Below are 25,573 nucleotides of genomic sequence, written 5' to 3'. Positions count from 1 at the left end.
TTACGTGCTACCAAATCTGAGGATGGCTGCCAAAGGCGGGGCTTAGGGAGAGGGCAGTCATTGGCTGGGGGCAGTATGACCCAGAGACCAGTGATTGGTTACTACTAAGAAAGACAGATCTGAAACTAAACTGATACTGATTTTTTTCTATACCGAGGATTCCCTGCCTGACGACGGGGAATATTCGTGAGCATGTGAATCCATGCCAGACCCATGCTGGAGAACAACAGTTACAGGTAAGTAACTTGTTCCGTCACTGCACTGAAGGTGCTGTGTTAACACACATGAAAAATATGAGGCCATGGAGTAGGTGAGGCTCCAGTGCCCAAGATCACACAAAAAGTGAAAACACACACAGCAAAACACATGTAAGAGTGGGAAAAAGGCTCACACTCTTACCAGGAGAAGAGAAATAAACCCTAGAAATCCAGCAAAGCTGCTGAGGGACTCATTAGGAAAGGGGAATTAGCCATTTATGAGAATTCTTCCTAACAGTGCCCATCTCAGGATCAGGTCTTCCTACCTTTCAGTGGGTGTCCAACCCCCCCACCACCCCCACCCCCACCCGCAAGGCTGCATTCCCTCCGCAAGGCGGTGGGGCACTTTCTGGCCAACTGGACCACCTCGGCATGGTGGTCCAGCACATTCTGGGCATGATGACCTCCTGCGTGCTCACTGTACAGCACGCTCGCCACAAGATGAGGTGCCTCCAGCTCGACCTGGCAGCCTATTGGGATCAGTAGACCGGTTGGGAGTCGGACAGGATCCCAATACCACCTCTCCTTCTGCCTGATCTTCATTGGTGGATGATGGATGGCAATGTTTCAGTTGGAGCCCGCTTCACCCAACCGGAGGCGCTCCTGGGGGTGACGCCTGACTCCTCTATTTCAGGATGGAGGGCTACGTGATTCATGGCGCATGGTCCAGGACGGAAGCCCTCCTGCATATCAATCTGCTTGAGCTCGGAGCAGTGTTCTCCAGCATGGGGTCTGGCATGGATTCACATGCTCATGGATATTCCCCGTCGTCAGGCTGGGAATTCTCGGTAAAGAAAAAACCAGTATCAGTTTCGTTTCTGATCTGTCTTTCGTAGTAGTAACCAATCACTGATCTCTGCGTCATACTGACCACAGCCAATGACTGCCCTCTACCTAAGCCCCGCCTCTGGCAGCCATCTTCAGATTTTTACCGCACGTTCAACTGTTGGGATCCTCGTGCTATTGCTCTCAAGCGTTAGTGCTATTTTTTCACGTTTTTTTCTCAAAAAACTTCTATTTTTCGGTCAAAAGAGCCTCAAGCTCCACCGTTTCTTCATCCGATCAACGGGGACCCGTGTCGGATTCGTCTACGCCCCTCAAGGGTGAAGATTTCGTCGAGCCACGCTTTTGGAGGACTCCTGAAGTTTCTCAGGCCCATCTCGGACATGGCCCAGGAGAAGGGAAGCTCGACGCCCGGAAAGCTGTTCAGGGTCTGCCCTGGATGCCAGCTTCAGAATGTCTTTAAGGAGGACGAACACTCCTTTTTGCCTTTACTGCCTACATGAGGACAAGACGCACGTGGAGAAGGACTGTGCGTTTTGCGGCAATATGTCGGAGCGGACCATGAAGGACCGCCATCAACGTCTCGCCAACTGGCTGGAAGGAAAGAGCCCGTCAGGCGAGAAGAAGAAGAAGTGTGAGCGGTCTTCTAAGACCTTTGAGGGCGCCCCAACGACGGGGGTCCAACAGTTGCATAGGCCACACCTGGTCTGGGACCTCCATGTGGTTTTTGCAGCGCAAGCCTTTCGAGCCGATGGCCTCTGTGGACATCCGCTTGATGACACTAAAGACTTTTCTACTGGTATTCTCTTATCTCTGCGCGCCGGGTTAGCGAGCCTTTCACCACATTTCACGACAACAAGGTCATCTTGTGCACCCACCCAAACTGGTCTCCCCATTTCATCTAAATCAAGAGATCTGACTGCTGGTGTTCTTTCCGAACCCGCTGAGAGGGCCCTACATTCCTTGGACACCAAAAGGGTGCTCAAGTTTTATATCTCTGACAAAATCCTTCAGGAAGTCTGAGGCATTGTTTGTGACTTTTGGGGGTTCCTCCCCCGGCTCACAGGCTTCCATCACCCGTTGGATGGTTCAGGCCATTTTGGAGGCATACACGGACATGCGTAAACCTGTTCCGGAGGGGATTCATGCCCGTGCGGTCAGAGCTAAGGCTGCGACCGTTGTGTTTCAGAGTCATGCTTCTTGGGATGTCCTAAGCAAGACGGCTAATTGGGCCACCCCGTCTGCCTCCTGTAAGCACTGCTCACTGGATACTTGCTTCAGGCGTGATTCAGAGTTTGTTCAGACGGTTCTGAAGAAGCTTTTTGCTTCGTCCTAGATATGAGGCAGGTTATCACAGCTCTTCCTGCTTCTTGTTCGGTGGAATCCCCCACAAGGATGGAGGAAAGGGAACGGGACATATGAGTAATTAAATGCACTCACCGTAGTGACTAGAGTACTCATAGTCTCCTTTCCTCCATACATCCCACCCACCTTCCCCCTCTAATCTGCCAAGGGCTAATGTGTACTAAAAGCAGCCAGGTATCTAAGCATCCGATGTGTTCAAAGGGGACTTAGGTGAGGTTCCATAGGGCGGGGCCTCTGCTGGCGTTTCCACGACCGAGGCCGAACCCCCGCGCGCTATACTAAAATTGAAGGGGAAGCTCAATTATTTGCTGCCAAAGGTTCCAGTACTGTCCCGATGTTGGGGTATGCCCCCCAGGATAGAGGAAAGGGGACTATGGACTATGAGTACTCTAGTCACTATGGTGAGTAACTTAATTACATTAACCCATGTGAGGAGTGTGTTACGTGTTCTGCCAGTCTCTCTGTACATGATTCATTGTAAGGGGAGGTGCTGCACTGCATGTACCGCTTGTATAGTGGAACGAGCAGAGTGAGGAGAGTTATCCAGGGCTCCCGTGGCACCAGTGGCTGGCTGCTCGACGTAGAACGGTAGTCAAGCATGGACAGAGCACTTTGCAGTAGGTCTTGTGTTGGGGACATGAATTCCATTTTGTCCACGGCCACTAGTGAATTCACAAACTGTGTGATGACAATGCTGCGTTGCCTGCCTCAGACGCCAGGCCCTATGATCCATGAAGACAGCTTGGAATTGGAGGGACGGCCCTCTGTATTGGCAAATTCTGAAGTAATTACTTAAATGATTCATTGGTCTGAATCCTTAAGGCCATTGACCCCTGCAAAAACCAACTCTGATCCAGTAAAGGCGGTACTATTAAATAATTCTGGAAATAAAAAGAAATCCCCCATTTTCGATGAACCATTTCTGCGGCTGTGTCATGATAGGGAGGTTTCAAACCTTCTTAATGAGGAACGTATTCTCAGAAACCCTGTCAGACCAGTGGTTGCAGTGCCTCCGGAAGGTATTATTGATCCAGAGAGAATTTTTACCCAGAGGTTCATCAATTTCAATCCGTCTACGCCGAAAGATATCGAGATGCGCAGACTATCAAATAGCTTGCCGAGTGCTGATATGCTAGGTCACGCATCCCTTTCGGCACTTCATCTAGTGTTGGAATCAATGCTAAGACTGTATGACAACATCAAGGATATTATAACAATGAATGCGGTAAAACTTACTGCAGTTGAGGCAAATATTTTTAAAGGTAATGACTTGATTGTTAAGGGCAGAATTGCCCAACCAGTTTTCTCGGATAATGAAGAGAACTTACTACCAGGTGGACTGCATGCTTCTTGGGGCGAGAATCCTGTCCTTATCACACAAACACCGAACAGTCCTTCCGTCCTGCTTGAGCTAGTATCCAGATTAAGTGCTTCTCCTGTCCTGTTCGATTCCCCAGAGTCTGAGTTAATAAATGCTACTGTGGGGATTGAGAGCACTTTTACACATGAGGTTCTGGGTTGCTTTACCCCAATTGGGATATAGGAATAAAACACAAAAAGAGGAGTTCCTCTTTAAAATGTGGCTGTCAACTGCCTGTGACTGGTGGCATTATTGACTTAGGATCACAGAACATTCCTGATGGGGAGATGCATGTCACAGTGGCCCGTTTGGATAAATCTGAGGAGGAAAGAGGCAGGACACATCAATCAACTTGCCCTCAAATACATGTAGAACACTCCAGTGTAACAAACACTGTGGAGACTGGCACTGATCCATGTTTTACATCTGTAACGGGGGCACATAGAGAACTGAATTTGGCAATGTCTTCCCAATTTAGACCCTATTTTCAAACACTCAAGAGGCCATCAAGCAAAAATTACAAAGTTCCTGCAACTGCCAACAAATTTAAATAAGGCGCAGAATATTGTTACACAATATAGTGGTCCTCAAGCAGTGGCTCAATCTAGTGCCATACCGCCATCAAATGCTCAGAGTGGGGAGGATCCAATTCTCCAACAATCTTCCTACCCCAATAATGGGATGGCTACTGAAGAAAACAATCTAAATAGGGTCATACGACTCTCAGATTCAGAATGCTGTACATCTAGAATGTTGGGATGGGAGAGCAACATCGAACGAAATTATCAGTCACGTATGAATCAAACTAAGATTCTGGGAATTTTTCAGCAGATTCCACTTTTGAGATATCTGCATTTGGAGGATATTGACTTGATCTCCTTGCCTCTGGTAAATAATAATCGAATGGTCTGCCATTTCCATTCGGTAATTGCATCTAAAATGCTATGGGACCAACAAAATAATTTGCTCTCCTTAGGTTATACCATTTTTGATATAAAAACTTAAGATGAAGAAAAATCTTTTTTGTTCATTCCTCCCCAGGAATCCAAAACTAGCAGACACTGTGATTACGAACTCTGTGCAATATCCTTTGGACTCAACGTAATACAGCAAAACTGGCCCTGGTTGGAGATGGCGCCAAAATCCTTGATGGGGTTGCGATAAGTGTCGACTGGACTCTAACCCTCGCCTGATTAAGGCTCTGTCATGGAATGTCTGTGGCTGGGTGAACTTTCATAGGATATTTTGCACTTCTGACAAATTGAGGGAATGTAATGTTGTTTTACTTCAAAAGACCATGATGACCACACATTTTGATTTTCACGCTTACCCTACGTACACTAGTCTGGCTGTCCGTGCAGATAGGGGCAAGCCGAGTGGGGGACTGGCCATTGCAATTGACAATTCTCTTCAACTCAAATCAGAGTTGATCCATTCGGGAGATTCTTTTTTGGCAGTTGCTATTTCATCCAGTGGTTTGAATGCGAAGTTACTTTTGATCAATATATATTGGAATCCCGATAAACAGCATATGAAGTCCATAGACATGTCTCTTGAAGGGGGCTTATTGAAGGTCTTTCTCATTCGGTTATTTTGGGAGGTGATTTCATTTTATTGTGAAGACAGTGGAAGGTGAAATTTGGCCAAAGGATTACCTGTTCCTCTATATTGGCTTAAAAAGAGGAAAGGACTGAGATTAATTTCTGTCAAAATGGGAACTGTTCTTGTTGCAGTTTTTACCATGTGATGACCTACCCACTTATACATCGCATGGAGGTTTCCATTGCTCACAGATAGATATGTCCTCCATTGTCAAAGCAAACTCTGGTGCATGTAAACTTATGGATTTCAAGTTTGGGGACCATTTTTTCCTCTGGCCTACCACATAGGGCCTGTGATTCCTTTTCTGTCTGCATCTTGTATCTCCCTGGAGGGAGGAGGGCGGAGACTTAGGTGGGATAATAAGCTCTGTCAAAGGTTTATTCACTCGATCTGAGTTGATGGAGGGTGTAGGATTGTCCTCACTAATGTGAAGTTGATTGCCAGATTCAACCAAATTGCCGATATTTGCATGAAACGTTTGTCCAAATGTCTACTGGAAAAAAAAGTTACTCATAAATTTGAATTTAAAATTGCCAACTCCAAGAGAATCAAATGTAGGACCCTGAAACAATTGGCAACTAAAGGACTGAGCCTGGCAGAATTTCAGAAAGCTTAAACATCAATCTGCCTGCGGCATAGAAATCTTGTTGAATCATGTAGAATTGAACTGCACATTAAAGACAATCAAAATATGTTACATCACATATCACATGCAAATGCCAGACAATTTTGCGGCATCATTAACAATACTGTAGGAGCAAACACCTATGGGAGAGAATGTTCAATTGCAGAGGACAGATGATTTGATCTTTGTATAGCTAATTTCTGAAATGCAAGACCCTACTATGGGACCAATTGTAGCTGGTCTGTTCTTGGAATGTGGTGGACATTGAGCGGGCCCTTGCTAGATTGAAACGGTCCAGAGCCCCTGGTCATGATGGTTTTCCATCCTGTGTTTTGAAAGAGGCCCCCCCCTCTCTGGGTAGCTTATCTCATGGCCCTTTTTGATCACATACTCCTACGACCCGTCCCCTTTCCTCCATACTGTATGGGCGTCCCTCGCTAGGGCCGGGAAACTGAACCTTTTTCAACAGAAAAATCACCTTGCCCTTTAAATTTAGATGCGCGCAGGGGCGTGGACCTGGGAGCATGCGCTCCCCTGACTCCGCCCACCGGCACCACTCCCCAATCCCGCATCCCGCTTCTGGGTTGGGCCTTGGGACTAGTAATTCCATGCGCTCTTCCTCCGAGAAGTGCTTTTGTCTTCTTTTTTCTTGGCTTTAATCAGGTACCTCTGTCGTCTACTGCTATGCTCCTCCCCGGTGCATGTCGTCTTCTACAGGGTTCAGCAGGTGTTTATCCTGCAAAGGGCTCTTTCCAACTTCAGACCCCCACGCCCTCGGCCTACATTGCCTTGGCCCAGACCATGGTTGGCAATCATGTTCGACGTGTGACCCGCTGTCCTCAAAGGCACTGAAGAACAGACTAGCCGGTGGAGGGAGCTCTTCCAGAGGTCGCCTCCAGAGGATCTCAAGGACTTCATGAAGCATTGAACCAGGCCCAAGGTAGGGCCAATATTTTCCAGTGCACCCTGCAAGGAAGACTCCTTCCCAGGGACTTGCCCGCGCAGGAGGAACCGTACAGGTCCTTCTACCGGCACGTGCACCGAGGCTGCTACAGCTACCGACCTTCAGGTCGAGGGATCCTTGGATCCTCCCGGGGGCACAGTGTTGAGGGAACCGGAAGGTTCTAGTACCGGGTCTACACCTGAGGGGCTACGCCCTTTTACCGGCACCATGGCGGAGGGGCGATGCCCTAACACTGGCAATGCGTGCGAGGGGCTACGCCCTAATACCGGCAACACGTCTGAGGGAGAGCCTAAACGCAGCTCTACCGACCCCCGGGTCGAAGGTGTCACACCTACCGGGCCAAGGCCTGAGGAGCAGGGTAGGCCTCGTGAGCCACACGCAAGAGTCTTGGACGAGGCTGGGCCCAGCAGGCCGAGCACCACGTCACAGGCACGTGGCAGGCAGCTCGACAAAATGGTGCTGCGCCAGAGAAAGGCACCCGCCTGAAGCCATTGCACGAATTCGGCAAAGAACGAGTGTCAAGGTGAGACTGGCCTCAACCAGGTACGTGGCCTACAGTCTACCCCTCATTTGTGCAGGGCAGCTTTCCTTTGCATCCATATGGATAGGGTTCGCAGTGGCTCCAGCAGCCCCCCGCTACCCTGTCGGTACCCCCCTGACACCTCTTTGGCCAGTGAGGAGGTGCTCTTCAAGAAGTTACTCGGCCTCATGAGGTCTCCTCAGATGGGCATCATCATCAAAGATGCCATCAGGGAAGTCATCCCGCCATGCTAACAGCACCACAGAAGCCTCCATCGGGCCCCCAGGCCCTGCTGCAACCGCCTCATCCGACGCCACAGCCATATCTGCAACCTCTGCCACCTCCTCAGCCTCCGTCTACGGTCCATGTATCCCAGCCTCCGGCGCCATCTACTCCTCCTCCTCCACAAGATCCTCCAGATCTGCAGGATACAGACTAGGAGAGGGATCCGGACACATCATCCTCAGCCGTGGCCTTCCACAAATGTCTTTCTGGCCTGGCGGAGTTCCTGGGCCTCCCCCAAACCGAGGTCGAAAAGCCGGCAGTGGGGGTTCTTGCTGAAGTCCACACGAGACGCTCCTCAGTCTCCTCCTCTGCGGAGCTGCTAGGCAAGGAGGAGATGATCTTGGAGGCGTACGGCAAAAAAATCTACTCCAACGCATCCTTGCACCTTCGTCAGGCCACCGCAGATGCCATGCTGGCTACTGCCAACCAAAGTTTATGGCAGGAAATTGCAGACTTCCTCCCGGAACTTCCCACCCAGTGCCAATCACGCTTTAAGGCGGGGCTAGCTGAAGCCAAGCTCATGGCGCATGACCTCATGGACTCGACAGTGGCTCATATCGATAGCTCGGGCCGTGCCATCTGCATTGCCACAGACATGAGGAGAACAGCCTGGCTCCGGGCAACGAAATTCAACCCCGATGTCCAGGAGCGCATCCTACATCTACCGTTCGAGGGGGGGGGGAGCCATCTTCCACTCCTCTACGGACGAAGAGCTGGACAAGAACAGCTCACAAATGGCAGTCTATCCATTCTTACAAAGAACACGCCCAAATTGTACACCCAACTCAGCAGCACTCGGAAAAGGGTTGTACATATGGAGGGTTCCACGGCTTCCTGGAACGTAGAGCCAGGCAGCCGGACCGCTCATCGTCTCAGAACCAGCGCAAGTAACAAAAAGGGAGGGGCGAGTAAGGGCTTTTTCCAGTCCCCCTCCTCAGCATCAGCCTCAGAGGGAAAGAAGGCATGACATGCCCCTCTGGGTCTACGTGTCTCCGGTGGGGCGGTGGGGGCAGGCTTGCTCTCCATGCACAATTCTGGCGACAGAATTTGGCGAACCCCTGGATCCTCTCCGTAGTATCCACAGGGTACCGCCTTCCTATCCCAGCCTCTCCTTCCTCCTCCCCTCCACTCCCACAGGTTGGGACAGCAACTCTTTTGGCAGAGATCCGGTCACTCGTAGAGAGCCAGGCAGTGGAGGAAGTCCTAGCCTCCCAGCAAGGTTTTGGCTTCTACTCCAGGATTTTCGCCATTCAGAAGAACCACCAGGCGGGCCTGAGAGTTGTGCTGGACCTTTCCACCCTCAGCCTCTCCCTACCCCTGCACAAATTTAGGATGGTTACGCCAGCTTTTATAGCCTAGATATTAAACAAGGGAGACTGGATGTGCTTCCTGGATTTAAAGGACGCGTACCTACACGTCACGATTTAGCAGCCCAATCATTCTTTCCGACGGTTCCGGCTCATGGGCTACCATTTACATTACAAAGTCCTTCCATTTGGCCTCAACTCTGCCCCCAGGATCTTTACCAGACTGCTCCTCAGAGGGCATGGCCTCCACATCTACCTATACCTCTACAACTGGCTCGTCAGAGCTACATCTCTGGAAGTGGTTCACCACTCTTCCCATTCCCTTATGAACACACTGCTTGATTTGGGCTGCTCGCTCAACCTCAAGAAGTCACAGCTGCAGCCTACGCAGACAGACTTTTCTGGGACTCATTTGGGATATGTGCTCCGAGAGGGTCTTCCCTTCGGAGGAAAAAATCTCAGCCATCAGGAGGGCCACCGCCCACTTCCTCAGCAGAGAGGTGACCTCGGCATGGTGTTACCAACATCTCTTGGGTCTACTGGCAGCGGTCCTGTTAGCTGGGCCGCACACGAGACTAAGGATGATAAGGATTCAGCTGCACTTTGCGGCCTCATGGAATCAGGAGCGGGGCTCGCAATCCGAGATCATCAACGTTCCTCCATCTCCCCACCCGGACCTAACATGGTGGTCCATGAACTGCAACCTAGAGACGGGCAAGCTCTTTCGGCCGCCCTCTTCGCAGGCCCCCATCACCACAGACTCCTCGCTCGAGGGCTGGGGAGCCACCCTGGACGACCTCTCGGTCCACGGCACCTGGACGCGACAGGAGCAGGAATACCACATCAATCGGCTGGAACTGAACGCCATCTGGCTAGCGCTCAGAGCATTCCTACCACTTCTCAAGGGCAAGGTTGTTATCCAAACAGAAAACTCGACCAGCGTGTACTACGTCAACAAGCAGGGAGGCACCAGATCCCCTCCTCTGTGCAGACTGGTGATCAGCATGTGGAAATGGGCCCTGGAAAACGACACTTACCTCTCGGCAGTCCACCTCCCGGGGGAATCCAACCTGGAAGCGGACAGGCTCAGCAGGCTTGGAGCGGACAATTACGAGTGGCAGCTAAACAACCTCGTTATTTAGGAGATTTTAACACCTGGCACAAGAAGAAGTGTCCCCAGTTCGCATCCTGGCAAGGTCAGGGACCCGGCTCTCTGGGCAGCGCATTTCACCTCCAGTCGACCTGCATGAAAGCCTAGGCATTTCTGCCGACTCTCGGATCCACAGGGTAATTTGCTAGATCAAGGCGTCTCGCCCACGACTCCTCATTCTTATAGCTCCATGATGGCTGGCCAGGCCATGGTTTTCAGAACTACTCAGCCTCTCGGAGTTGCCACTGATGCACCTTACTGACAGGCCCAGCACATCTTCTGGCGCAGCAGGGGGGCATAATCATCCACCCTGCGCCAGTGAAACTAGCCCTCACAGAGTGGTACCTTAGCAGGTAACACATTTGCACCTTCTCCTCTCAGAGGCCAATCTGGAGACCATACAAGGCGCCAGGAACAAGGCCACCAGGGCCCAGTACAAGAGCAAATGGACCAGATTTTGCCACTGGGCAGACTCCAAGGGCCTTGACCCCCCCCCCCCTGGCGTGCACTTTGGACGACGTGCTCTCCTTTTCAGCGCACCTCGCTCATTATGGCGTACAGGTGAACACCTGCCGCACATACCTTGCCGCCATTGGGGCTTACAGGAACACAGAGGAAGGCATTTTTTCCTCCTCCAACCCCATTGTTAAGAAACATCTGACGGGTCTCGCTAGGCTCTAACCGCCCCTCAAGAGACCGCACCCTGTGTGGGATTTTAGCATAGTCTTGGGAGCCCTGGCACACAAACCATTCAAGCCAGTGGCGTCCGTGGACATCAGGCTGGTCACCATCAAGACGGCCTTACTAGTCACTTACCTCGGCTCACAGAGTCAGCGAGATTCAGGCGCTGGTCGTCTCTGAGCTATATACCACCTTTCACAAGGACAAGGTAGGAATGTGGACGCACCCGACATTCCTGCCCAAGGTTCCATCCGCATTCCACTTGAACGAGGAAATAGTCCTCCCTACGTTCTTTCCCGATCCCAAGGACAAAGCACAGAGAGTGCTGCACTGCCTGATGTCAGGCGTGCCCTAAAATTCTACTTGGACAGGAACAAGGGCTTCCGCAAGTAGGACGCCTTGTTTGTCACTTTCGGAGGCTTGAGGCCAGGCTACCAGGCCTCTAAGGCTTCCATATCCCGCTGGATGTTCTCGGCCATCAAGGAGGCTTACGATGGTCAGCACAAGCCACTTTCGGCCAACATGCATGCCCATGCAGTCAGGGCCAAGGCAACGGCCATCACATTCCAACGCCATGTCCCTTGGCAAGTCATAAGCAGGGCGGCCTCTTGGGCCACTCCCTCGGCTTTCTGTAAGCATTACTGTTTGGATGCCGGCTCTAGATCTGATGCAACCTTCGGACAGGCAGTTCTCAGGGTATCCTCTCCACCCAGGGGCTACATTCATTTGTAATCGCGGATACAGTATGGAGGAAAGGGGTCGGGACGTAAGAGTAATTATAGGTTACTCACCGTAGTGACTAATGTACTCTTAGTCCATAGTCCCCTTTCTTCCATACGTCCCACCAACCTCCCCCCTAATAATTCTGGTGTCATTGGTAGCCTCAGAGCCTTATATTACTTTTCATAAGGACAAGGTGGTGCTTAGAACTCACCTCGCATTCTTGCCTAAGGTTGTTTCCTCGTCCCACCGGAATGAGGGGATAGTGTTACCAACTTTCTTTGCGGCCTCTAAGGATGACGCACAGAGGGTGCTGCACTTTCTAGATTTCAAGCGCGCTCTAAAATTCTACCTGAACAGGACCAGGAGCTTCTGCAAATTGGAAGCTCTTTGTTACCTTTAGGGGGTCAAAGCTGGATTGTCAGCCCTTCAAAGCTTCCATAGCTAGGTGGATAGTTTCGGCCCTCAAGGAGACGTATGAGAGGCAGCACAAACCTCTTCCAGTGAACATGCATGCACATGCAATCGGAGCCAAGGCTACGGCTGTCGTGTTCCAAAGGCAGGTGCTGTGGCAGGTTTTCAGCAAGGCGGCTACATGGGCTACGCCCTCTGCCTTCTGCAAGCACTGGATGACTGCTCCAGGTCGATGCAGCATTTGGTCAGGCAGTCTTACCGAGGAAAGGGGATGGGACGTAGGAGTAATTGTTACTTACCGTAGTGACTAACGTACTCCTAGTCCATAGTCTCCTTTCCTCCAAACGTCCCACCATCCTCCCCCCCTAATAAAACTGGTGTCATTAGGCAATTTTAATATTGTCGACGCGTCAAAGGGAACTAAGGGTTTGGCGTCAGTGGGTGGAGTCATGGGAGCACATTCTCCGAGGGCCGCGTCCCACCAGCGCGCATCTAAATTGAAAGGGGAAGATGATTTTTCTGGTGAAAAGGGTTCTGTCTCCCGTCCCTAGCGAGGGACGCCCATACAGTATGCAGGAAAGGGGACTATAGACTAGATGTATGTGGGTCACTACGGTGAGTAACTTATAATTATTTGTGACACCCAACAGTACTTTGTACTCTTACATCCAATCCCCTTTCCTTCATACTGCATGGGTGTCCCTCGCTAGGGACTGGAGATGGAACCTTTTTCACCAGAAAAAACCTTCTTCCCCTTTAAATTTAGAGGCACGTGGGGGGGGAGCGCCTGGGAGCATATGCTCACCTGACTCCGCCCACCGGCGCCACTTCCCAGTCCCCTTTCCACCCGTCAATGGGAACAGGCGGATTTCACCAGCGCTCCTGCGTTTGGCTTCGGCCATGTAATACCTCATGCTTTTCCCAGGATTCTTCTATCTTTTTGTCTTCTTTTTGTCATTCAGGTACTTGGTCCTCCAGCGTCGCGCTCCTCCCTGGCGCATGCCGATTTCAGCCGGCTTCAGCAGGTGTCCAGCCTGCGAGGGGCTCTTTCCTATGTCCGACCCCTATGCTCTTTGCCTGCGCTGCCTTGGCCCCCACCATGGCTGGAAAGGTTGTACCGCGCGCGATGCACTGACTCCACACGCACTGAAGAACAGGCTAGCTAGGTGGTGGGACCTCTTCGAAAAGGACAGAGATCGAGGTCCAAGGGAGGTCCGCTATTTTCGATCGCACCCAGTAAGGGCGACTCCTTCCTGACGAAATGCCGAGCGGGAGGAAGCTCTCAGGTTCTCGCACCTGCCCACGTACTGAGGCTAGTCCAGCCACCGGCCTCATGCCAAGGGGTCGTCGGATCCTTCTGGAAGCAGTGCTGAGGGACCGCAAAGTTCTTTTACCGGGTGTACACCTGAAGGGCAACGCCCTAGTAGCGGCATAATGTCCGAGGGGGCACCTGCAAGCAGCACTACCAGAGACTCTGCTGAGGGCAATACGTCTTCCAGGCCTCTGCCTGAGGTGCGGGGTAGGCCTCATGCTCCACCACCAAGAGTCTTGGAGGAGGTCATGCCCAGGGAGCCAAGCACCACAACTTTGGCACGTTTCACGCAGCTCAACAAAATGGCTGCCGGGCCAGACAACATGGCCGCTCGTCCGATGCCACTCCTAGGAATGGAGCAGACGGGAGAACAAGTCTCAAAGTGGGACTGGTGTCAACCAGGTACGTGGCCTACAGTTTATCCATCAGCAGACTATCATCTGCGGGATCTAGTCATGGACTCCACCGGTGGCCATAGTTATTCCTCCCATGGCTCCGGCACCACAGGCCCCAGCGCAGCTCATGCCGTCTCCTTCGATTCCGGCTCCACTGCCTCCCACAGTACAGGTGGTTCCACAACAGCCTCTGCAGAAGCCTCCGGCTCCGGTCTCCACACTGCAACCGACTGCACCCAGCACTCCTCCACCCGCTCCAGACCAGCCAGACACTCTAGTGGACACAGACGAGGACCCGGACATGCCATCGTCAGCAAAGGCCTTCCAGGGCAAGCTTGCAGGTTTGGCAGAATATTTGAGCCTTCCTCAACCTGAGGTCGAGCAGCCCGAGGAGGTGGTCTTGGCAGAAGTCCTCACCCTACGATCCCTTACCAAAACAGGTATCCCGATGCAGAAAGACTTGCCTTCGCCAAAAAGGGGTGGCTAAAGACACACTCGGCCCAACCTGTCAATCGGCGCCTCGATGCCAAGCATATACAGATGGAGGGGGATCCACTCTTGCTTTCGGCGCATCTTCTGCCGCACTCTTCGGTGATCACTGTGGCATCATTTTACTCTAAGCCTCAGTCGTCCTTGGCCACCTCGTCCTCTGCGCTGCTAGGCAAGGAGGAGAAGTTCTTGGAGGCATACGGGAACAAGCTGTACTCGAACGCCTCCCTGCACCTGCATCAGACAAATGCGGATTCCATGCTGGCAGCCGTTAACCAGAGGCTTTCGCGGGAAATGGCAAACTTCCTTCCAGAACTTCCGGTGCAGAGCCACGCACACTTCAAGGCGGGTCTAGGAGAAGCCAAGCTGGTAATGCAGGACATCGTGGAGTCCACCGTGGCCCACATTGATACCTCTGGCCGGGCCACCTGCATCATCACGGACATGAGAAGGATGGCCCTGCTTCGGGCTACTAAGTTTAACCCTGATTTCCAGGAACGCATATTGGAGCTTTCCGTTCGAGTGTAGTGACCTTTTTCACTCTTTCACCGATGAGGAATTAGATAAAAAGAACAGCTTGCAAACTGCAAAGTCTTTATCCTAACGAAGGCCACGCCCAAGGTATACCCAGGGAGCGGTCATTCGGTGGGTTCCGGGGCTTCCAGGAATGGAAATCTAGGCAGCCTGACCGCTCCGGTGCAAACAACAAAACGGTGGGAGAGCAATAGCTTTTTCCAGTCCCCCTCCTCAGCAGCAGCCTCTTAAGGAAAAAAAGCATGACGCGTCTCTTCGGGTCCATGTGTCTACAGTGGAGGGCAGGCTTGCCTCTCATAAGCAATTTTGGCACCAGAATTTTAGGCCCCCTGGATCCTTTCTGTAGTTTCCTCGGGGTACCGCCTACCTGTCCCTACATCTCCTCCTTCCTCCCCTCCACTCCCACAGATTGGGACGGCAACTCTGTTGGTGGAGATCCGGTCGCTCGTCGAGAGCCAGGCAGTGGAAGAAGTCCCAGCCTCCCAGAGAGGATTGGGCTTCTATTCCAGGTTTATTTCGCCATACAAAAGAACCAGGCTGGCCTGAGAGTTGTGTTGGACCTATCCACCCTCAACCTCTCCCAACCAAGATGGTTATGCCAGCACTCAGTGCAGAGACACTAGACAATGGAGACTGGATGTGCTCCCTGGATCTGAAGAACGTTTATCTACATGTCCCGATTTGGCAGCCATATGGCTCCTTCCTGTGTGTCAGGATCATGGGCTGCCATTTCCAATGGAAGGTGCTACCCTTAGGCGTCAATTCAGCCCCCAGGGTATTTACCAGACTCATGAATGCAGTGGCAGCCCTCCTCAGGTCCCAGGGCCACCATGTCTACCCGTACCTGGGCGACTGGCTCGTCACAGCGAGATCTCCGGAGGGGGTTATCCACACTTCCTCGGCACTTATGAACACACTCCGCGACCTGGGGTTTACTATCAACCTCAGGAAGTCTCGGCTGCAGCCCACGCAGAGGTTCACCTTCATGCACCTCATCTGGGATAAAAGCTCTGAGAAGATCTTTCCCTCAGAGAACAAGATTACGACCATCAAGAGAGCTACTACTACTTTCATACCAAAGCACCGACCTTGGCCTGGTGGTACCAGCACTTATTGGGTATCATGGCAGCGGTCCTGCTGGCCGTGCCACACACAAGATTCAGGATGAGGAGATTACAACTGCACTTAGCAGGCTCATGGAATCAGGTGAAGGGCTCCGAAGCGGAGCTGGTCAGCATACCTCCTTCTCTCCACTTGGACCTCACATGGTGGTCCAGGGACTGCAACTTGCAGACGGGCAAGTCCTTCCGGCAGCTACCCCTGCAGGTCACCATCACTACGGGCTCCTCCCTGGAAGGCTGGGGGAGCCACTCTGGGCAGCCACAGCGTCCATGGAGTCTGCGCCCGGTGGGAGCAGGAGTCACATATCGACTGGCTAGAGCTCAGGGCCATCTGGCTAGATCTGAACTTTCCTTCCGCTCATTGGGGGCAAGACCGTCCTTATCCAGACAGACACCTCCAACAGCATGTACTATGTCAACAAGCAGGGGGGTGCCAGGTCCCCTCCACTGTGCAGCCTAGCGATCAGCATGTGGGAATGGGCCCTGGAGAACAACATCTACCTCAATGCTGTCCATCTCCCGGGGGAGGCCAACTTGGAAGCAGACAGACTCAGCAGACTGGGAGCGAACAATTAAGAATGGCAATTGAACGACCAGGTGCTGCAGCAGATGGGGGCAGCCTTAGGGGGATCGGTTTGCCTCCTGGCAGAGCAGGAAGGGCCCCGATTCCTGGACGACGCATTACAGATACAGTGGGACGGCATGACAGCCTATGCCTTTCCTCCCACACCCCTGCTCCACAGGGTAATCTGCAAGATAAAGGAAGCTTGTCGCCTCCGCATCATTCTGATAGCTCCCTGGACTAGGTTTTGGCATTGAGCGGACTTTCTGGAGATCGACCCCCTTACGTGCACTCTGGATGATGTGCTCTCCTTCTCGACACACCTTGCACACTCTGGTGTACTGGTGGACACATGTCGCACCGATCTGTCAGCCATAGTGGCCTACAGAAATTCGGAAGATAAGGTCTTCTATTCCCTCAACCCGATAGTCAAGAAACATTTGGCAGGCTTGTCCAGGCTCTACCTGCCCATCAAGAAGCCACACCCTATGTGGGACCTTAATGTGCTGTTCAGCGCTTTGGCGCACAAACCCTTTGAGCCAATATCGTCTGCGAACATCGGGCCGGTCACCATTAAAACAGCTTTGTTAGCGAGCCTCACCTCCTTTCGCAGAGTTAGCGAGATCTAGGCTCTGCTGGCCTCAGAACCCTATATCACTTTCCACAGGGATAAGGTGGTCCTGCGGACTCACCCGGCTTCCTACCTAAGGTATCCTCCGCTTTCCATCTAAACAAGGAAATGGTCTTACCTACGTTTTTTGCTAACCCCAAGGACGAGGCTCAGGGAGTCTTGCACTGTCTGGATGTCAGGCGCGCTCTGAAATTCCATCTGGACAGGACCAAGGGCTTCCACAAGTCGGATGCACTTTTTGCCACCTTTGGGGGAATCCAGGCCCGGGTATCAAGCATCCAAGGCTTCTATTGCACGGTGGATGGTTGCGGCCATCAAGGAGGCCTACGAGGGTCAGCACAAGCCGCTGCCAGCTAACATGCAGGCTCACGCTGTCAGAGCCAAGGCCACGGCCATTGCATTCCAACGGCAGGTTCCATGGCAGGTCATCAGCAAGCCACCGCTTCGGCTTTCTGTAAGCATTACTGTTTTGAGACGCGCCTTTTCGGGCAGGTGGCTCTAAGGGATCTATTTGCTTAAGGAGGGTCTCCTCTCCACCATGGGGCTTCATTCAGTTGTAATCGGCCATGCAGTATGGAGGAAAGGGGGCAAGGACGTAAGAGTAATTACTATTTAGTCCTCTTTCCTCCATACGTCCCACCATCCTCCTCCCTAATAATGCTGGTGTCATTAGGCAATGTTAAATATTTTTTGACGCGTCAATGGGGACTGAAGAGTGGCACCAGTGGGCGGAGTCAGTGCAGTGCATGCTCCCTGGGCCGCACCCCCGCGCGCCTCTAAATTTAAAGGGAAAGAAGGTTTTTTCTGGTGAAAAAGGTTTGTCTCCTGTCCCTTGGAACGGACGCCCATGCTGTATGGAGGAAAGGGCACTAAGAGTATGTTAGTCACTGCGGTGAGTAACTAGAAATTTCTGGAGTCAATCTGCAGTCATTCCGGTGTATAAGAAGGGTAATCCAACTCTACAGGAGAATTTTAGACCAATTGCGCTTACAGACTCTGCTAGTAAGTTCTTTTCCATTCTTCTCCTTAGAGATCTGAATCTGGTTATCACTCAGAGCCCTGTCCTGTCAAAGTTCCAAGTACGTTTCGGGCAGAACATGGGTACCATCCTAAATGCAAAAGTAATGGTGCATTTGCTGCATAACGTGAAAAATCAAGGCAGGGGGCCATTCGATATGGCATCATTGGACATGTTCTGTGCCTTTGATTGTGTATTGCAATTATCTAGATTAATTCCTACTCAAGTGGGCCTAAAACAAGGGTGTACCCTTGCACCCACTCTTTTCAACGTCTATTTGAGTGACATCGAGAGTTTGTGGTGTAGGAATATCATCTATCCGGCTAGGCTAAGTGATCTTAGACTTCATTGGCATGCATTTGCAGATCTCATCTTTTTTTATTGTATGTCGATTGGCCTGCAATGCAAATTAGATATCTATTTTTTAAATATGTGCTTAATCACAACCTCAAGGCTAATGGCTCAAAATCAAAGATTGTCATTTTTACAACTCAAAGGCAGCCTAAGCTTATGATGTGGGTTTTTTGGAGGGGATAAAATTGAGCAGGCTCCATCCGTTAGATACCTAGGATATAACCTCTTTAACTCATCCTCTAATAGCATGTGGCAACAGTCGTTGAGGGATACGATCACACCATTTGTTTCACACATGAAATGGTTATTGCACAAAGTATGCAGTTTTTCTATCCTGCCTGCCCTTCGCTACTATCGTTTGAAAATTTAACTAGTGCTTTAGTATGGTTTGGATCTTTCACTTCTGGATCTGGATTATTTGAATAAGTTACAGGCCCACCTCTAGAAAGAGGTGTTGTCATTTTAAGGCCGTTCTTTGGCATGAGTTGGCCTTAAAAACACTACAAGCAAGATATCTATGGAGACATCTGCTCAACTACTCAAAGTTCCTTGGACCAGTAGAGAATTCATGCTATGCTGAGTTAAATAGTCTTATGAAAGGAAAAATATACCTTCCACTAATAAGTATTTGGGAAGTATGAAAGATCTGCTTGTTATGATTGGGTCAACAGAGGAAGAATTACTTAATCATCCAGGTGGAGCAAAATTAAAGCTTTTTAGGCATGATTGGTTGTGTACGCTCTATTCTATTGAATCATATTCCTCATACAGAGTATGCTAAATTCCAGAGAAAAGGGGAATGCTTTTCAACATAGTTCTGGTTTTCCATATGTGAAAATGCATTCTCTCTACATGCACTTTAAACTCCATAAACTATCCACTAATGAATGGGCCAAACACTGGGCAGGGTTCCATGAATTACCTGACAAATACGTAAAATGTTGTTTGTTTCTGTCTTGGTCGTGATGCCATTGAAACCCTGAAGCTTTGGATGATTGAATGCCCAGCTCTTGCTCTTCAGAGCGTTCGGTACTTGAAAAACCCGCAATGCTTCGATGCTGCAGTTTCAAGGGAGTTATTATGGTCTAGATTTATGTGTGGAGAAAATATATCTGTGATGCTTTCTCTGTCAATTTTTAATAGATGTTCTGGGTCATTTGGATTGTCAGTATAGTGCATGATTAAACATCTAAAGTTCTGTAACTTTTAATTGCGTTCCTGACAAATTTTTATGAAGATTTGTACATTGGTATAATTGATTTGAAATGACAACCAATTTTGTGCGCTCTTAATTTTGTGATTTTCTTGTGGCGTACATCTACATGGTCTATGTGGCGTACATCTACATGCAACCTTGTCTTAATTCATCAATCTTAAATAATAAGCTGTTGTACATCCCTGTTGGTCATGCATCATGTCATAATATAAAAATGTTAGGCTAAATGCAAATTAAATAGTAATAACCATGTATGGCAGCTATATATTTGTTTGACCAAGAGAAGGAACATCTGTCCTTAAAAGGCTGCACATAGAATCCCAATAACCCAAATGATTCACTCTGAAAATGTACATCATTAAACATGCAGCAAACCGGTGTCAGGATGCTTTTGTCTCCACATCAATAAATGGAAAAGCATCCTCTGAGGTCCTTCAAAACTCTTCCTCTCTTTGTATCTAACTTGTAAGATTTCCCTTGTTCATAGAAATTGTTTTACAAAAATAAAACTGAGTTGCTCATCTCTGTGAATTGTTTCAGACTTGCAGTCATGCTTGATCTGCGTGGCCAGGCGAGTTCCATTGAAGGAAAGACCCCTACCTTCAACTGAGAACTTCACAACACGACAGGATCTGCAAGGTAAGCAGAGGACATTTTACTGAAATAAAATCTGCATGGCTTTGAAATGGAGATGCACTGTGCTCACCAGCTATTCTTTGAAATCCTAGGTAAGATCACATCACTGGATACTAGCTCCATGAGGGCGTCGATGAAACCTCGATGGGAGGATCTGGTTCGTAGATGCATTCAGAGGTTCCATTCACAACATGAAGGGGAGTTATCATTTGCTAAGAGGCATCATCAAGAAGGTAAGTCATGGCCCCTTAAATTAGGAGGCATTATTAAGGTGGTTTAAGTTTGTATTGCGTGGGTGTCTACACTTGTATATGGAACTACACTACCACGGAAGTATTTAAACACAGGGACATGTGTACAATTACTGGAAAGGCCTTTTGTAGCTATTTTCTTTTTTCCTTTTAAGCAACATTTATTGAACATCAGGCAAATGCAGCAGAGAAATTAGCATTTTCCTTAACTTTGACAGAAAAGGCGCATTTCTGATGTCTGGAGCTTGGATGGGGACGGCGATCAGCCCCATGTCAAAAGACCTTGAACGTTCACGCCCCACCATAAGATTTGAAATTAAATCTCTGGTTTGCCCAAAGGGTTAATTCTAAAAACAAACCTACTCAATGTGGTATATACGTCTGGAAAATATTTCCTTCTTTTGCAAATGGCCATTCTGATGGATGCATTTGGGTCCCAAGCAAGCCAGTTTAAAAGAGCTGCTTTTGCTCACAGAGAGCCTGTGTAGCGCTTTTCGACTAGTGGATACAAATGGAAATGAATACCTCTAAAAACAGAGAAGCCCCAGTTCACCTCTTGCTGAATGCTGATAATTTGCTTCCCAATACCATGGCACAAGTAGTTCTGGAGCACCTCCTGGATGCAGTAATTATGTAAACATCAGGGCTAACCATTGAAAAACAAAAATCATGATTTGGGGACCAAAGAACAAGGAAGCCAGGATGCACAAATTGAATCCGGCAAACATAAACCTGGAAAAAAGTAATTGATTTGAATATCTGTGGATTATATTTGCAGCATGCCCTGGAAGACTTGCATCATCACAAAAACAAAAATAGGCAAACGCTGCATAAAACGCCTTTGACGACATCAAGGCCTAAATGGAAATTCCTTCACGCAGAAATTTATTTTCCAAGCAAAGGCGGCAAGCATCTTAATTTGCAGAGCAGAATTGTGGATCTAGAGTGGCAGATGGCCCTTGTTTTCATGCTGACATTCTGGAAAAACCTTTGCACCTGCCTCTAAGGACTCAGTCCAGCTTCCTGGAAGTCCTGAAGTAGATATTGGGTTCAAAGGAATGGAGGAAACAAGTAGGATGGCCTGCTGTGTTCTGCAGTTAAACAATCCTAATCAACATCTTTCCATCTAATTGACAAGGATTGATAGACTCCCTCTGTAAGAACTGCCAGTGAAAACGGATAGTGCATATAAAAAAGCAGTCCATGAAAGTAGCAAACACGATGTGATGACGGGAATGAACCATCTCCCAATATCTATATTCGAAGATTAATTTTGCTTGCCCGTTAACTCACCAATATGCACTGTACACAATCGGGAGGAGAACACTCCATTCGTCATGCTGTGGAGGAACATCCTGAAGCTTACTGGAACTATTCTAATAAAAATGCAAGATGAGGTATGACAGGTTGTTTAGGCAAACGTTTGAAGAATAAACCTACCATCTCCCTTGGTACAGTTTTATGACAAGATTGCAGAATCGGGATAAGCCAGTGATGGTTTTCCGCTTCCGAAAACTTCTTTGATAATGTGTCAAAAAAAGTTTCCGTTTATATAAGGGTATCCTGGAAAACACCACTATTGAAGTTTTAGTTAGTTCATAAACTTTTCAATTTCCAAACCATGAATGGATCTTTTATTCAGGTCCTCTCTGCGCCCGATTAGAAAATATGATGTTAGACTTAGTAGAGAACATCCCTGCAGCACACAGTATACATTAGACTGAGAACCTCACACCATGGGATATGAACACACAAGCAGAGCTCAGAAACCAGCCTTTGCAGTTTCAGCTTGGTATCCAGTCTTCTCCTTCCCTTTACTGTCCTTAGCATTCTTCATCTGCTCATCTACTTTTTCTAATCTGTACCAATGCCATCACATTTGTAGACCCTCTTGATCCTTTAAAATCTTAACAATGTTCTTGCTTTTTCTCTGATACTTTCATTTTTGCTTTTCACAAAGGCACATTTACCAACATATGCTAAGTAATTTATGAACCAGAGCAGTGAATACAGCATGTACTAAAGGCCTGCTACCCTTTAGTGTTCTTGTTCACAGGCTACTGACAATTATCATTCGGGAAACTAACCTATGATCCGCCACATTTTCCTATGCTAGAATGGCAACATTCTTCTCAGCCGGCCCATCTGAGATGACATGATGAAAAGCTGTATTGTTGTCGGTTAAACCGTTTTTTGTACATCCCTGTGGTGAGGGCTTACCTTAAGGGGGCAGTGCACCCAAAACTAAAAGGGAAGCCAGACTGCTATAAAGTAAGTTGTGTGGCAGAACAGTCAGGCTTAACTTAAGTAGGGGAAATAGGTTGACACAGAGGAACATTTATGTAAAGAAAATGCACATCAATGGTATACTGAAAAATATCCCACTTTATTAAGTTACACATATCAATATTTCTGAGGCTTGTGGAGCTGCTTAGAATCACATGCTCTGCAGTTGCTGACATTTAGTGGTTGGTGCAGAGTATTGCATGAGTTTTGAAAATTCGAAAAGGGTTGTTGACATGTCGTGTCTGTAATACTATCCCTACTATGACGTGCATTGTACTTCACGCAGCGAGGTCCTTGGGTTGTTTTTTACCGCCATCAGTGCTGGTCACATTACGCAGAGTTCTAAGCTATAGCAGCTAACTTAAATTATTAATATTATACTTTATTGATATTACTGCTGCTGCCTCGACGGTGTCAAGCCCGCAAGATTACAACGCAACTCCTTCCTCACCACGAAAACCGAATGGAAGTCGACCCTCCCACCTTGGAGCACAGGTTCTTGATTGTGAACAAGTTACAATGGGGCATCCAATAGGGGGAATAGAGTTAGTGAGAAGTTGTGGATGTTCAAGGGGGTGTTACGAAAACCGGTAAGAGGGTTAGGAATCTGATTGGATAGGGAAGAGGTTTTGGGGGAAAGTTATACCATAGTACTTATTTCAGATTCCAAACTACAATTGTACCCACACAATGTAACTGCTGAAGCACTGTGGCAAATCGAACCACAGACCTTTCTCCCAGTTCAAACATACACTTGCTGATTAACACACACTTGCCCTTCCTTAATCAAGGGCACCTGGAAACCTAGAGCACACTGCCTTTCTTAATTAAGGGCTCCTAAACCTCCAGTGAACATGATTGCATCAGCGGTTATAAAAAAAACAAGTAGCAACATATTTAACATGCACAAGTTGTAGCCATCTTGGCAGTAGTACATAATGTGGGGCTTGCAGCACAAAGCAAACATGGATTTAAGAGAACATGGAAGCATTAGTTGCAGTAAATTCATTGCACAGACAGACCGTCTCATATAATCCCCTTGAACTGGAATTCCTGTTAGCTTCACTGGATATTGGAGGTTTTCACATGCAAGAGAAAATGCACAGTTTCTGGACTAATCCGATGCGGAGGGGACCTTCTAAGGATTCCCCAGGCTCTCTTGTGCGAGTGAAATTCACTGAGGTGCTCTCCGCGACCTCGACATGAATAGTTTTGGCTTTGTGGTGCGTATGCAGATAAGTAACACCCTGCAACTTCAACTTGCGGTGGAACAAAACAATTATGCCACCAGCAGGAGGGGAAACCGCTGCCCGCATTCACCTCTGTTACTTCCTGGTCTCCTGACGTGGATCTGCTCCTGCTCCTCGACCAATGCCTGCATCCATAGAAAATCACCAGCAAGCTGCACAGGCCGAGGAGGAGCTAAAAGGCCTCCACGATGACGTTACTGCTCACGGTGACAGCCCTATACACAGCACAAAGGATCATGGGAACTGTAATCCCAAAGTGGTCTGGGCTCCCAGCACACAGCATCTTCTGGACGTATTAGCCCGTATGTTGTGACTCTGGCTGCAGAAGCCAACATAAGACACCCCAGCTCCCCACTTTTTCACAGACGCTCGACATATTCAGCGGCCCTCGAAGCAACAGTTGTCCGCCATCCGGACACACTGACTTCTCGACAGCCTTTCTTCCACAGGCCTACTTCAGGCTTCGGCCTACGCAGTATGGAGAGTGGGGGAATCACATTATAGATTCACTTTTAGAGAATGTCTCAATTCACCTTCCCCCTATTGTGAGAAACCTGAAGGCGTCTCACTTATTAGTCCCTGCGGGATCTGTCATCCAAGAGGCCATCGGTATTGGATCCCATTCCTGGTGGTGGACCAGCGTGGGAGGATCACCTGGATGGGGGGGGGGGGGTCTCTGGGAGTGGAGGCGGGACACCGATAGGTGAGACACAGTATCCCCTTCTACACTTGTGTCCCATGCCCTTTTTCTCCATACTGCATGAGCATCCCTCGCTAGGGACGGGAGACAGAACCTTTTTCACCAGAAAAAATCTTCCTGTTTAAATTTAGAGGTGCGTGGATCTGGGAGCATGCGCTCCCCTGACTCGGCCTTCGGGTGACACTCCCCAGTCCCCTTTTCCGCGTCGACGGGAATGGGCCGATTTCACCAGCGCTCCCGAGTTTGGCTTTGGCCATGTAACACCACGTGCTCTTCCCCCGGATACTTTCTTCTGTCTTTTTGTCTTCTTCTATCAATCGGATCCTCTGGCGCCACGCTCCTCTCTGGCGCATGTCAACTTCAGCGGGCTTCAGCAGGTGTCTAGCCTGCGAAGGGCTCTTCCCGACATCAGATGCCCACACTCTTTGCTTCCACTGCCTTAGCCCCGACCACGGGTGGGAGGGTTGCACCCCGTGTGACACACTTTCTTCGCGTGCTTTGAAGAACAGATTAGCCAGGTGGAGGGAGCTCTTCGAGACGTCACCTCTAGAGGACTTGAAGAACTTCGTCAGACACAAGTCCAGGCCCGAGGGAGGGCCGCTCTTTTCCAGTGCACCCCACAGGGGCGACTCCTTTCCTCTGAAACGCCCACACAGGAGGAACCTCTCAGGTTCTCTTACCAGCACGAATATTGAGACTAATCAGCTGCCGGCCGCCAGGTCTAGGGGTTTCTAGATCCTTCCGGTGACAGTGCTGAGGGACCGCAAGGTTCTTTTACCGGGTGT

The 25,573-nt window shown here is 49.5% G+C and overlaps 1 protein-coding gene across 17 annotated transcripts in view; it reads left to right on the top strand.

The window, feature by feature from the left end:
* NCOA2 (nuclear receptor coactivator 2) overlaps positions 1 to 25,573 on the top strand; it is a 2,606,235-nt gene that overhangs the window by 1,883,739 nt on the left and 696,923 nt on the right. For all 17 annotated transcript variants that reach the window (XM_069621172.1, XM_069621171.1, XM_069621170.1 and 14 more), the window contains 2 exons: positions 20,206 to 20,304; positions 20,394 to 20,534. In XM_069621172.1, coding sequence (XP_069477273.1) covers positions 20,206 to 20,304; positions 20,394 to 20,534 — 240 coding nt within the window. The remainder of the gene's footprint in view (positions 1 to 20,205; positions 20,305 to 20,393; positions 20,535 to 25,573) is intronic.

The sequence above is a fragment of the Ambystoma mexicanum genome, chromosome 5q (genome assembly GCF_040938575.1).
Source record: "Ambystoma mexicanum isolate Mex_15411 chromosome 5q, UKY_AmexF1_1, whole genome shotgun sequence".
In the NCBI taxonomy this organism is placed as follows: Eukaryota; Metazoa; Chordata; class Amphibia; order Caudata; family Ambystomatidae; genus Ambystoma; species Ambystoma mexicanum.
Note: the sequence above shows the minus strand (reverse complement) of the source record. Positions and strands in the feature narration are given on the sequence as shown.